General features: G+C 48.4%; 1 protein-coding gene across 6 annotated transcripts in view; it reads right to left on the bottom strand.

Annotated features, from left to right (window-relative positions):
- Positions 1-13,452, bottom strand: part of LOC144763173 (amine sulfotransferase-like) — a 292,072-nt gene that overhangs the window by 249,753 nt on the left and 28,867 nt on the right. For all 6 annotated transcript variants that reach the window (XM_078648513.1, XM_078648514.1, XM_078648518.1 and 3 more), the window contains one exon: positions 3,293-3,460. In XM_078648513.1, coding sequence (XP_078504639.1) covers positions 3,293-3,449 — 157 coding nt within the window. In that variant the 5' untranslated portion in view covers positions 3,450-3,460. The remainder of the gene's footprint in view (positions 1-3,292; positions 3,461-13,452) is intronic.

Genomic DNA, 13,452 nt, shown 5'->3' with positions numbered 1-13,452 from the left:
CTGGATGAGGGTTGACATAAAGGATTCATATTTTTCTATACCCATTTTCCCTCCACACTGGAGATTTCTGTAGTAGAAGTGGTTTTAATTCGATGCATGAGTTTACCACACTCCTGTTCAGCCTGGTGCTTCACAAAGGCTTGGAGAACAGTCATTGGATGGTTAAGAGATAGTGAGGTTTGTCTAATAGCATATTTGTATGATATCCTTCTTATGAATCAGAGTTTGACTCAACTCCTAAGATAAGCTACTGTGACAACTTCACTCCTGAAGAGTTAGGGATTTATCATCAACGGAGAAAAACCAGAGACAGTGATATCTCAGAACATGTAATTTCTCAGCTTTGTGGTGGATTCAGCTCAACAGATTTTGAAGCTTCCGCAGAAAAAAGTGAAATCCATTAAGAAGGAACTGAGGTTGGTACTGAGGAGTTGCATTGAAGAGGGTCACGCTCTCTCTGAGATTGCAAGCCAGACTTGGGGAACTTCTGGCATCATCGATCCATGCAAATTTTCCTTGTCCCTTACACCACAGGACTCTATAATGCCTGAAGATGTCTCATTTAGGACTGTCCCACATAGGTAGTAAAACCTTCTGACAATTTGGAGATAGAGTGGTGGTTAAACCACATGGAGGTGTGAAACAGAAAAGCTATCTACGAGATTATTCCATAATTTGAAATGGAATCATGTGTGAACCATTCAGAATGGGGAGCACACTGTGGGGAGGATACCATCGGTGAACACTGGTCGAAGAAGTATTGGCCAGGCACATCAACTTTTTGGAACCTCTGGCAGGAAGCTTCACAGTCAAATGACTGACAAAGAACAAGGTGTCCTGCTCTGTACTTTTGAAAACTGACAATGTATCGGCAGTCATATATATCAACAGGTTCAGAGGTAAAAAGTTCATTGTTGTGGCTGAGTTGGCTATGGACTTTTGACACTTCTGTCTTAACAAGAACATATCGGTAGCAGCAGAATATTTGCCCAGCAAGCAAAATCTAGTGGCAGATTAAAACTTCTACTTTTTCAAAGCCTTCAGTGCATGGAAGCTGGATACACATGTTTCCCAATAGTTGATGTAGAGATGGGGACCTTGCAACATAGCTCTATTTCCCTCATGGTTGGATATACAGCTTACTAGATTCTACCGTTAGCATTTGAACCCCCTGGTGAAAGCCATGGAAGCTTTCACTCAGGACTGGTCCCTAACTCAGCATTATGGCTTTCAACCAATATCAATCGTCACAAAATTGTCTGCTCAGGTAAAGAGACAGATATCAGATGTCATACTGGTGACACCTTTTTGGAGGGTTCAAGTTTGCAGCCGAGCTCCATGCAGGTAACTGCAGTGGGGCCGGGTAAGAGGGGATTTAAAGGGACAATGCCGAGGGAAAATCAATTTTTTATTTAATTTTCCGTCTGCATTGTCCCTCGAAATTCCTCTTTTCCCGGCTCCTGCATGGACTGCGCCTGCAAGTTTGGCTTCCAGTTGTTTTGTACCTTTCTTGGAATTCTTTGATCCTTCTCCCTCTTCATCTGAACATTCTGAAGCATTGTCATATCAGATTCCATCAATTTATGATTAATGGCTTGTAGGAATGAGGATTACAGGACACACTAGGAACTCTCATATCTTTCTCAGCAAGCTCCATAATTAATGTGGAAATCATGATCACAGTCCACTGTCAAACAGTAGAACAGTACAGCTAAGCTTGGAGACAATGGAAACATTGGTGTCTGGGACACTGCTTCGATCCCGTGGGGGCAGTTGTTTTCCATATCCTGAATTTCTTCCCAGAGATTACTTGTGACTGATAGACAATACCATCATCAATGCATTTGGTCTGTAATTTCAGCGGGTTACACTGCTCTTATTGGGTCCCTTTGGGGGAGCACCCTCTGGTTTGCAAATTACTCCAGGGTATCATGTCAACTTGTCCCCAGAACACAGATACTCCGAGTTGTGGGACATTAACATTGTCTTAAAGCTTTTGGAATTCTAGCAAGACAGTCAGTAACTTTCTAGGAAGGAACTTTTGGAAAAATTGGCTAAGCTATTATGTTTTATTTCTTGTAAACCAGTTTCTGGCTGCTGAAGGAGTGTCTTTTACAGTTTCTAAAAGTGCTAAAAATAACATCAAGGTGATATCCTACCTATGTTTTCCTGACAACCACAAACATTGTTCATATGCGAGAATGAAAGAGCAATTTACATCACCAAATAGCTCCTAGTATGCATTTGGAAACTGTTTGGCCTCATATCCTCTTTCACCATTGCTAGATGGATCAGATGGCTCAGATGGGTTATGGTGGAGGCAAGCAGTGACTCTTCTCAAATTGGTGCACACTCTGTTCGAGGGGATATGGTACCCAAGGCGTTCTCCCACTGCTGTGCCTGGTAGATATTTTACAGGAATCGGATTGGTCCTCGCACTCAAGTTTTAAATGGTTTTTATTATAAATCAGTGGTTAGAGTGGCATCACTGGTAGTCGGCAAGTTTAAACTATCATATTCTGAAGACTCATTTAACATTTCCTAACTATCATAACGGAAAGTTATAATTCTTTTAGGATCATCACACACATCTATTTATGTTGAAGGCCCCCTGCTAGAAGGAGAGACATTTATCATTAAATCAAAGTATATAGTTTATTTATCTAAATGTTCATACTCTGGTTACCATGATAGTTATGGATTTATTACAGAATGTATGTATTGTGTAGCAATTTTGTACTGTTTGAAAATACTATTAAAGCATTTTTTTAGACAATTGTGTTAAACCCAGGTCAGACCAGAAACAGGATATTGAATGCAGGAATGGGAATACTTATCAGCTGCTTTTGCAAAAAGAAAGAAAAAGTGTGACTTCCCTGATGTCTATTATATGTGGATTGAGACAATACTGCTGGATATATTTTTCTTAGGGGCTTGTGTGATTTGTAATCCGTATATATATATATATCCTGGTATTTTGTTTGGCTGCTGAGTCTGAAATAACAAACAAAGTTAAGCACACTTTTGTCTCCCCGTCATTAATAAAATGTAAACTTTCCTTGACAATAGCTAGGAAATGTTACGATTTATGTTTTTTCTAATAGTATTTTTTATTACATTATGGTTGTCACTGCATTAAATGAATGTGAATTTTAGATTGTTAAACAAATAACGTGTGCTTCAGTCTAGGATAAGTGTATATCTCCCTAACAATAAGAAAAAGATCATTTAGAGTTTCAGAGACAACTGTAAAAATGTGCATTCATTAATAACAGAGGGAATTTGTTCTTACCAGATTTTGGATATGTGACTAGAAATACATCACTGTCCCTGACTGGAAAGTGCTCTAGAGAATCTATTTGTTCTGGCGTATTCACCTCTTCCAAAAAATAGATTCCTCGGTGTAGCAATAGTTTGGCCAAAGATGGCCTACCTGTGCTCTCATCCATAATTCAAGGAGCTGAAATAGAAACAGAAAGTAAATCTAACTGGGTTTTAACATACTGAAGACTTTATTGTACAGATATTCAAAGAGGGCATCACTCAAACAGGATAATTTTAAATAGAGATCTACCAAAATACCTGCTAAGTTGTGTGCACAGATAAGCGCAAGCACTTCTTTGTACCATATAACCCATTTTAAGACACACAAAAAGCATTTAGTTTTCTAGAAATGTTTTATTTAATAATTGGATCGTCCTGAAAACAGCCAAGGCCAATAGGAATACTGGTAAAATTATAAAGGTGTGCGAAGAATTCCACTCTGCGGTGGAGTTTGCAGAGTTTTGCCCACTCCGAGTAGACTTCTGCAAAACTCTGCAAAGTGATGTGGAGCTTAGTTCTTTCTCTCATATGGCATGCAAATTTAAAGTTGGCAAGCATGAGTGAAAAAAATTGTGAACTAGACCTCCTCCCTGCGATATTTCTCAATGCGGGCGGTTGCAACAGGTCGCAACGCTCACATTGGGAAATCTGCCATTTGCATTGATGAAGCTGCCACTTGAGCAGAATATCTACATGAGTGACAGACACTTAGTGCTGTTCGCAGTGATTTTACAGCATGGGACACACTCTCAGCGCTAAAAATCAATGCGAGCAGCTCTATTTACCACACTTTGCCACTCACGGAGCGCCACAGGCATGGAGGAGTTTTGTTTGGCACTTCATGGGGTTCCTCAGAGTAGGACTCCGCAAACTCCACCCAGGCCAATATGTTTTCCATGTATGACACCTTTTCCACTGCCCTTCTAGAATTGCTAAGGCCTTTATTATGAGGTGCTCCCTATTGAACGTGATGACTGTTGTTAGAATCGGGGGTCTCTAGCTGGCACAGGTAGGTGCTTGTTACAAATAGGGACCCTCTCCTCTAGTCAGAGTAAGGGGATTACACTCATAAAATAACCCCTGCTCACCCTCAAGGTAGCGTGGCGCGAGCAGTCAAGGCTTATCTCAGAGGCGGTGTAAGTTAAGCAGTTGTGACCACATACAGTAACCCAGTGACAACACTACAAATGGACATCACACAAGGCTTTATATCAAAAATAAGTATATTTTATTTTGAGTTACCACAAGACCAATAAACGACAAAAAGAATCCACAGTATGATTAAATTTCAAGAGTTCTGGTTAAAAGGCTTAAATCAAGGTTCTGTGTGAGTGGGTAGCCTGGACTGGCTACTGCGTTGTTGAAAATAACAGAGTCTAGCAAATCCAGCGAACCGCGTCGGTAGGGGCCCACTCAAGTGTCGACAGACACAGTCACAGTACCTTTTACTTGGGGTGGCCGGCAAGGATGTGCGAGCCGGTTCCGGTGATCGTCGCGGTGCAGAAAGGAAGCGTTGCAGGATGCGTTGTCTCTCGATGTGGTACAGGTAGCGGCCCGTTGACAGAGTCGGTGGATCCAAGGCTTGCGGTTCAGGGTGAGACGGTGCTTCGATGCGGTGCTTGCAGCTTGCGGTGCGGCGAACAAGCCTGAGTTTGGGAACTGGCGTCAATCCGGACAGCGGTGCGAGTCGGGCGGTGCGTCGCAAAGCATGCGAGGTGGTGCCCATCTCCGGTGCGGTCCCAGGACTCTAAGGGGTCGATTATGATGGCGGACGGACCTGAGTCCGTCTGCCACCATAGAGTAGGAGGGAACCTCCGCATTGCCTGCGGAGTTCCCTCCTGTGCAATTAGGATGTGACCACCACCCTGGCGGTCACATCCTCTATTTTTACCATTGCGGCGGGTGCGACTTCAAGCTGCATCCGCCGCAATGGTAAAAATGCATACATTGCATTTGTACGCAGAAAGCGCCAGGCACCGTGCGGTGCCTGCCGATTTCTGCATACAAATGCAGGGGGGTACCATAGGTACCCCCCCATGTGCACCCCCCACCTCCCCTTCACCCAGGGGGCCTGTAACGGGCCCCCGCAGTGAAGTTACACATGCTTTTCCACGGCGGAAAACCCGCCGCGGAAAAGCATTTTTTACAACCCTTCCTAATATGGTGGACGGTGTCTGAGAGACACCGCCACCATATTAGAGCTTTTCCGCCACGGTTGTAAGCCAACCGCGGCGGAAAAGCTGCGGACGGAAACCAGGACCCACCAGCCATCCTAATGTGGCGGTGGATCTTTGGTGGGTCCGCTGCGGTTTTTCCGCATCCTCCGGGCCGGCGGTGGCTTCCGCCGGCCCGGAGGATGCGGAAAAAACACAATCGTAATAGGCCCCTAAGTTAGCAGCAGTGACCACGTCGGTCAGAACAGTACAATTTGGCATAGCGAGGCATTGCACACCGCTGTGTCCTGCCAGTCGCGGTGCAGGCTACGGCTCGGTGACGGAGTCGGTGAGCTCTGAGCTTGAGTTGTTCGAGGCGGACGTTGCTTGGTGCGGGGCCTACAGGACACCAGGCCGGTTGGGAGAGTCGGTCACAGCTCCCTGCCTCTGTAGCCACTTGTTTCCAGCAGCAATTCACAAAGGCTGGTGAAGTCCAGTGAGCCTGGGACTTCGGTCAGGGGCAAGGTATCTTCCAAGCCCTTGGAGATCTTTTGCACAAGTGAAAGTAAAGTCCGCAAAGTTCTTTCTCCTCTCTTTGGCAGTCAGGCAACCACTGCAGGCCAATCCCAGAAGCAGCACTTCAGCTTGGGAATAGTCTCTCCTCAGTTTCTTCATGTTCGTTCTCCTCAGCAGAGGTTTCATCTTGTAAGTCCAGAAGTGATCTAATTTCATGGGATCAGGGTCCCAATATTTATACCCCCAAATCCTTTGTTCTCCGTGGGGCGAGAGGCCTGCATCCAGTTTGAGCCAGTTCTGAAGCACTCTGTTTACCAAACTCCTCCTTTCTTTACACAGCGCAGGGTAGGCACATCAGACGCCCCACAGGAGGTGGAGCCAGCATTGTGGAAGGCAAGTACAGTCCTGGAGCACTTTGTTGACAGTCTTCCTTTTCTTCTTTCAGTGTGCAGGGCAGAGACATCAGACGCACCACAGGGGGTGGAGCCGGCATTGTAGAGGGAAGGCCCAGCCCTATTCAGGTCCCAGGTGCAACTCCTCCCTCCTATCTAGATGCAGATCTCCCTATTCACCACCAAGCTGCCCCAGCCTGTCTCTTGGAATCCCCCAGACCTGTCACTCACAGAAACCAGACGAAGGAATTCACAACCTCCCAGATGCGGGCTCAAATGATTAGGTAAGCAAATATCTACTTTCTAAAAGTGGTATTTGCAAACACAGGATATTAAAATAAACTTTACTAAAAGATGTATTTTATTATTCTGAGTCCAGACATACTAAACTCAAATTTCTACCATGTTCTCTGATCCTGTTGGGATTATAAAGTGTAACAATTCTAACAGCCCATTCAGGCCTGTAGAGAACAGGTAGCCTTGCAATAGTGAAAAACGAAAATGGCTGCAATTCACTATTAGGACATGCCACACACATCAGGGCTTGTCCTACCTTATACTTATAATGCACCCTGCCCTTGGGCCTACCACAGGGGTGACTAATATGAAGTCATGGGAAGGTTTAGGTACTGACAAGTGGGTGCACTTGCCCAGTCAGCATGACCGTACCAGACTGCAAGCAGGCTCTGCAAAGGCAGACCTTAGACACATTTTACAAGGCCGCTTCTGTGGGTGGCACAACCAGTGCTGCAAGTCCACTAGCGGCATTTGGATTTACACGCCCTGGGCATACTCCGTGCACTGTACTAGGTAGGGTCTGAAAAGTAAACCAAATATCCAATCATAGAATCACTAATCAATACATCAATTTATAGTAGGGAGCACTCGCACTGTGGCACTGGACAGCAGTGGCACAGTGACCAAAGCATTTAACACCAGCAAAAACACATGAGGCAACACTAAAAATGGAAGGGAGACCCACACCAATGGTGCCAGGTCTAACACGTGTCCCCTCCAGCTGTAATGTGGGGAGAACTACCCTACCTCCTGGGAGTTCTCATCACTAAGGCAGAAAAATCTGGACAGACCATCAGCGTTGGCGTGTTCTGTACCAGGGCGGTGTTCCACCGTTAAGTCCATACCCTGTAGGGAAATGGACCAACTCAACAGCTTTGGATTCTCACCCCTCATCTGCATCAACCATCTGAGGGGCCTGTGGTCGGTCTGAACCCGGAAGTGAGTCCCTAACAAGTATGGTCCCAGCTTCTTCAGTGCCAAGACCACAGCAAATGCCTCACGCTCAACAGCACTCCACCTCTGTTCCAGTGGAAGTAACCTCCTACTGATGATGGCTACAGGTTGATCTAAGCCCTCTTCATTCATCTGTGACAAAACAGCCCCCACACCATGCTCTGAAGCGTCTGTTTGAACGATTAACTCTTTGGAGAAGTTGGGTGCCAGGAGCACGGAAGCCGTGCACATGGCAGCTTTCAGGGCCTCAAAAGCTTTCTGACAGGAGTCAGTCCAAATCTCTTTCTTGGGCTGCTTCCTGGAAGTCCGCTCTGTCAAGGGAGAAACAATGTTGCCATACCCCTTGACAAACCTCCTGTAGTACCCTGTGAGTCCTAAAAAGGCCCTCACCTCTGTCTGGGTTTTGGGGGTTCCCAAACCAGTATGGTTTCAATCTTGGGTTGTAGGGGCACCACCTGGCCGCTCCCAACTTGGTGTCCCAAGTACACCACAGAAACCTGCCCGATATAGCACTTACTTGCCTTGATCGTGAGGCCTGCCTTCCGCAGCGCCAACAACACTTCCCAGAGGTGGCGCAGATGTTCCTCCCAAGTGACACTGAACATTGCGATGTCATCCAGGTAGGCGGCACTGAACTCATCCAGTCCAACTAACACCTGGTTAACCAACCTCTGAAAGGTGGCAGGGGCATTCTTCATCCCAAAGGGTATAACACGGAACTGGAAATGCCCATCTGGTGTGGAGAATGCTGACCTCTCCTTGGCTCCATCAGTCAAGGCGATCTGCCAGTACCCAGACGTGAAGTCAAACGTGCTGAGGTACCGGGCAGCCGTTAGCAGATCAATGAGTTCATCAGCTCTGGGGATGGGGCGTGCGTCGGTCTTTGTGACCGAATTGAGCCCTCGGTAGTCCACACAGAACCGGAGTTCGGGTGTGGCACCCGGCGCCGCAGCCTTCGGGACCAAGACCACTGGGCTGGCCCAAGGACTGCTGGAGGACTCAATCACCCCTAGTGCAAGCATCTTTGAGATCTCCTCTTTGATGCAAGCCCTTACCCTGTCAGTTACCCTGTAAGACTTTTGCTTCACAGGTAAGCTGTCTCCTGTATCCACATCATGGACTCACCAATCTGTGATACTTGGAACCAAGGAGAACAGATCAGAGAACTGTCCCAACTACTGGCGGCAGTCATTCTGTTGATCAGGGGTCAGGGTGGAAGAGAGGTTAACACCATCCACTGACCCGTCTTGCTCTGAGGCCACCAGGAGGTCAGGAAGAGGCTCAGTCTCCTCTTCCATTCCAGCATCTGTCGCCAAGAGCATGCCCACTTCAGACCTCTCTAAGTGGGGCTAAAGGCGGTTGACATGCAGAACCCTCAAGGGGTTCCTGGGAGACCGCAAGTCCACCAAGTAGGTAACTGGACTCTTGTGCTCTGCAACCTCAAATGGTCCGGTCCACTTACCTTGGAGAGCACAGGGCTCCACTGGGGTCATGACCCACACTTTCTGACCAGGTTGAAGCTCTACCAGAGTGGCATTCTGGTCATATCACCGCTTCATCTCCTCCTGGCTGGCTTCCAGATTCACCTCAGTGAGTTGCCCGAAACGCCTAGTCTGGTTCCTGATGGCCAGCATGTAGCTATATACATCCTGGGGAGGTATCCTGGGAGATTGCTCCCAGCCTTCCTTTACCAGACTCAGAGGTCCTCTGACCGGGTGCCCATAGAGATGCTCAAAGGGACTGAACCCTAGATATTTCTGTGGCACCTCCCGGTATGCAAACAACAGGCATGGTAAGAAGACGTCCCACTTACGCCTCATGGGTTCCTCAAGACCCATAATCACGCCCTTTAGGGTTCGGTTGAACCTTTCAACCAACCCATTTCCTTGGGGGTGGTAAGGAGTGGTGAACTTGTAAGTTACCCCACACTCCCACCACAGGGATTTCATATACTTGGAAATGAAGTTGGTGCCCTGGTCAGACACAACCTCTCGAGGGAATCCTACTCGTGAGAAAATTCCCATCAGTGCTCGTCCCACCACGGAAACCGTCACTGTCCTCAGAGGTATGGCTTCCGGGTACCGGGTGGCATGGTCCACCAAGACCAGGATGAGCCAGTTGCCCATGGCTGTCTTGGGGTCCAGTGGCCCCACAATGTCAATCCTCACCCGCTCAAAGGGGGTACTGACCATAGGGAATGGCTGGAGAGGAGCCTTTTGCTTCCTCCCACTCTTTCCACTTGCCTGGCAAGTCTGACAGGTCCTTCAATGAGTGTCTGAACTCTTGCGCATTTGGGGCCAATGAAAGTGGGTGACAAGCCTCTCAAAGGTGTTGTCCTGCCCCAAATGTCCTGCCAATGGCACATCATGAGCCAGCCCCAGTAGAAAGGCTCTGAAGCACTGGGGTACAACCAGCACACTGGCTGACCCAGGCTCAGGAACCTTAGGCTCACTATACTCCCAGTAGATCCAATGTGACCCCGACTGATCACCTGCTGCCTGGCTTGCAGCCTGTTGCCGCAAGCCCTCAAGAGAAGGGAATTCTCTTTGCTCCCTGCAGAATTCCTCCCTGGAGGGGCCTCCTTCTTGCTGCTAATGGGTCCCCCAGTTCAGCTACCTGTTCCCCAGTAGGCTCCAGGGCATCCCCCTCAGGGTCTACCTCCTCCTGGGCCGTGGGAACTTCAGGGGCCGGTTTCCAGCACCCCTTGCCTCTTTTCTCTAAGGCAGGTTCCTGGGCCTCCCTCTCAGGCTCCAGGTCCTCTTGAGCACCCCTACTGGCTACCATTGAGCGGGTGGTCACGCACGCCCAGTCAGGCAGACCCATCATCCTCAGGTGAGTACTCTTCTCCACCTTTTCCCAAGGTGAGCTCTCCAAATCTTTCCCCAACAAACAGTAAACAGGCATGGCGGGCCTCACAGCTACCCGAAGAGTACCAGAGACCCCCCCCACTCAAAGGGAACCTGAGCCATTGGACAATGGCTCTCTGTGTTGTTGGCGTTAACAACTCGGCAGAATGCATGTGAGACAACCTGCTCTTGAGACACCAGGTGACAGCTGACAGCTGTCACACTGGCTTCTGTGTCTCTAAGAGCCTCCACCTTTTGGCCATTGATGGTCACCCACTGCCCATATTCCTTAGTGTTACTGTGAAGCTGATTCTCTGGAACCACCTTACAGTCTCCTAAAGAGACAAGGGACATTTCTGCGGGACCCCACCCACCTTGGACTTCATTCTCCTCCCCAAAGGCTACAGTAGCCATCTGCCGCGGCGGAGCACCAGTGGGTGCTGCTCTTACAAATAGGCAGCACCTGGGATCACTCGCCTTGTGACCCGGGTCCCCACATTAGTAAGATCTCAGGGGTCCCTGTGGAACAGGATTGCCTTTCGGGACCACTTGCTTTCTCCCAGGGGGAGGCTGGGAACCTTTCCCTTGGTTCCCTTGGGAATTAATTTGGGGCCCTCTGCGGCGCTTCCTCTGTTTACCCCTGTCCCCCCACTCTTCTGCTGGGGACCCTGCCCACCTTTGGCTGAGTCTTCCATGTGACCCTTGTAGACCCCAGTGGTCCGCCTCCTCAGTAAGCTTCCTAGGGTTAGTCAGCTTGCTATCAATCAGGTGCTGGCGCAGCTCTGGAAAAGAATTATCAGACAAGTGCTCCCATGCAATCAAATCCAAGAGACCTTGCAAATCAATAACTTTGCTGCCCTTCACCCAACCATCCAATGCTCTGCAAAAGAAAGTGACATACTCTACCCAGGTTACTATTTTCTATCTTCTTTCACTTCCTGAACCTCTGCCTATAGAGTTCAGGGGTTAAACCATACCTAGTCATGAGTGCCTCTTTCATGTGGCTATAGGACTTATGGACTTCAGAAGGCAAGTCCAACAGTGTGTCCCGCCCTTCACTAAGGAACCTTCCCCATAACCCCACTCCCCAATCTCTCTCATGGACCCGGAGGGAAGACATGGCTACCTCATAGGCTCTGAACCACTGTCCAATATCATAATTCTTAAAAAACTCCTTTACCACATCTTTGGGGATGTACACTCTACCTTCCCCAGGTGCTGACGGTGTGCTGCTTCCAGAGGGAGTAATCTCTAGGCTCCTGGCTTTCAGATCCAACTCCCTCAAAACTTTGTCATGCTCCAACTGTAATCTTTTTTCCTCTAGAGCCATATTCTTACTTTCTAGCTCCAGTTGCCCATTTAATTTGAGCTTGGCCATCTCCATGTCATGCATCCTGTTTTCTTTCCTGTCTGCCAATTCTTCTGGGTACAGACCTTGGGCAGAAAAACTGCTACCTACTGGGGCGGGCGCACCCCTCCTCCCAGGACCCAGTGGCCCACCAATCTGCTGCTCTGCATCCTCCTCATCTACCAAATCACATGGGGCATTCCTTGCTGCCATCCAGGCCCTCAGCGCCTTGTGGTACTGCTCCTTCTTGGTGAATCGGGTCAAAGGAATTTTAAACTTTTTACAGAACCTTTTAAGCTGGTTGTTGGTGTAGCTTTCTAGTTTCTCTTCCTCCCAATCACAGTCAACAGATGCAATGGATGCTGCCTTTTCTAGTCTGACTGAACCTGGCATTACTTTTCAAAAATTGAGATCTCTGGCAAAAACAAGTATCAGAAGTACGTGGTTGCATTATGGTCTGCACTCACTACGTAGGGTTCACCAATCACTGTACATGAGTCACAAATGCAATTTCAGAATCCCTTCCGCTGACTACCAATGTTAGAATCGGGGGTCTCTAGTTGGCACAGGTAAGTACTTGTGACAAATAGGGACCCTCTCCTCTAGTCAGAGTAAGGGGGATTACACTCCTAAAATAACCCTGCTAACCCTCTAGGTAGCATGGCGCAAGCAGTCAAGGCTTATCTCAGAGGCGGTGTAAGTTAAGCAGTTGTGACCACATACAGTAACCCAGTAACCCAGTGACAACACTACAAATGGACACCACACAAGGCTTTATATAAAAAATAAGTATATTTTATATAGAGTTACCACAAGACTAATAAACGACAAAAAGAATCCACAGTACGATTAGATTTCAAGAGTTCTGGTTAAAAGGCTTAAATCAAGATTCTGTGTGAGTCGGTAACCTGGACGGGCTACAGCGTTGTTGAAAATAACAGAGTCTAGCAAATCCAGCGGACCGCGTCGGTAAGGGCCCACTCAAGTGTCGAAAGACTTAGTCACAGTACCTTTTACTTGGGGCGGCCGGCACGGATGTGCGAGCCGGTTCCGGTGATCGTCGCGGTGCAGAAAGGAAGCGCTGCAGGACGCGTTGTCTCTCGATGCGGTACAGGCAGTTGACGGAGTCGGTGGAACCAAGGCTTGCGGTGCAGGGCAAGACGGTGCTTCGATGCGGTGCGTGCGGCGAACGAGCCGGAGTTCGGGAGCTAACGTTGATCAGTCCAGACAGTGGTGCGAGTCGGGCGGTGCGTCACGAAGCGTGCGAGGTGGTGCCCAACTCCAGTGCGGTACCAGGACTCGAAGTCAGCAGCAGTGACTGCGTCGGTCAGACAGTACAATTTAGCGTAGCGAGGTGTTGCACGTGGTGGTGTCCTTCCAGTCGCTGTGCAGGCTATGGCTCGGTGAGTTCAGAGCTTGCGTTGTTCGAGGCGGGCGTTACTTGGTGCGGGGCCTACAAGACACCAGGCCAGTCGGGAGAGTCGGTCACAGCTCCCTGCCTCTCTAGCCACTTGTTTCCAGCAGCAATTCACAAAGGCTGGTGAAGTCCACTGATCTTGGGACTTCGGTCAGGGAGCAAGCTCTCTTCCAAGCCCTTGGAGATCTTTTGCACAAGTGAAAGT

This window comes from Lissotriton helveticus, chromosome 6, assembly GCF_964261635.1.
Source record: "Lissotriton helveticus chromosome 6, aLisHel1.1, whole genome shotgun sequence".
Classification (NCBI taxonomy): Eukaryota; Metazoa; Chordata; class Amphibia; order Caudata; family Salamandridae; genus Lissotriton; species Lissotriton helveticus.
This window is presented reverse-complemented; position numbering and strand designations above follow the sequence as displayed.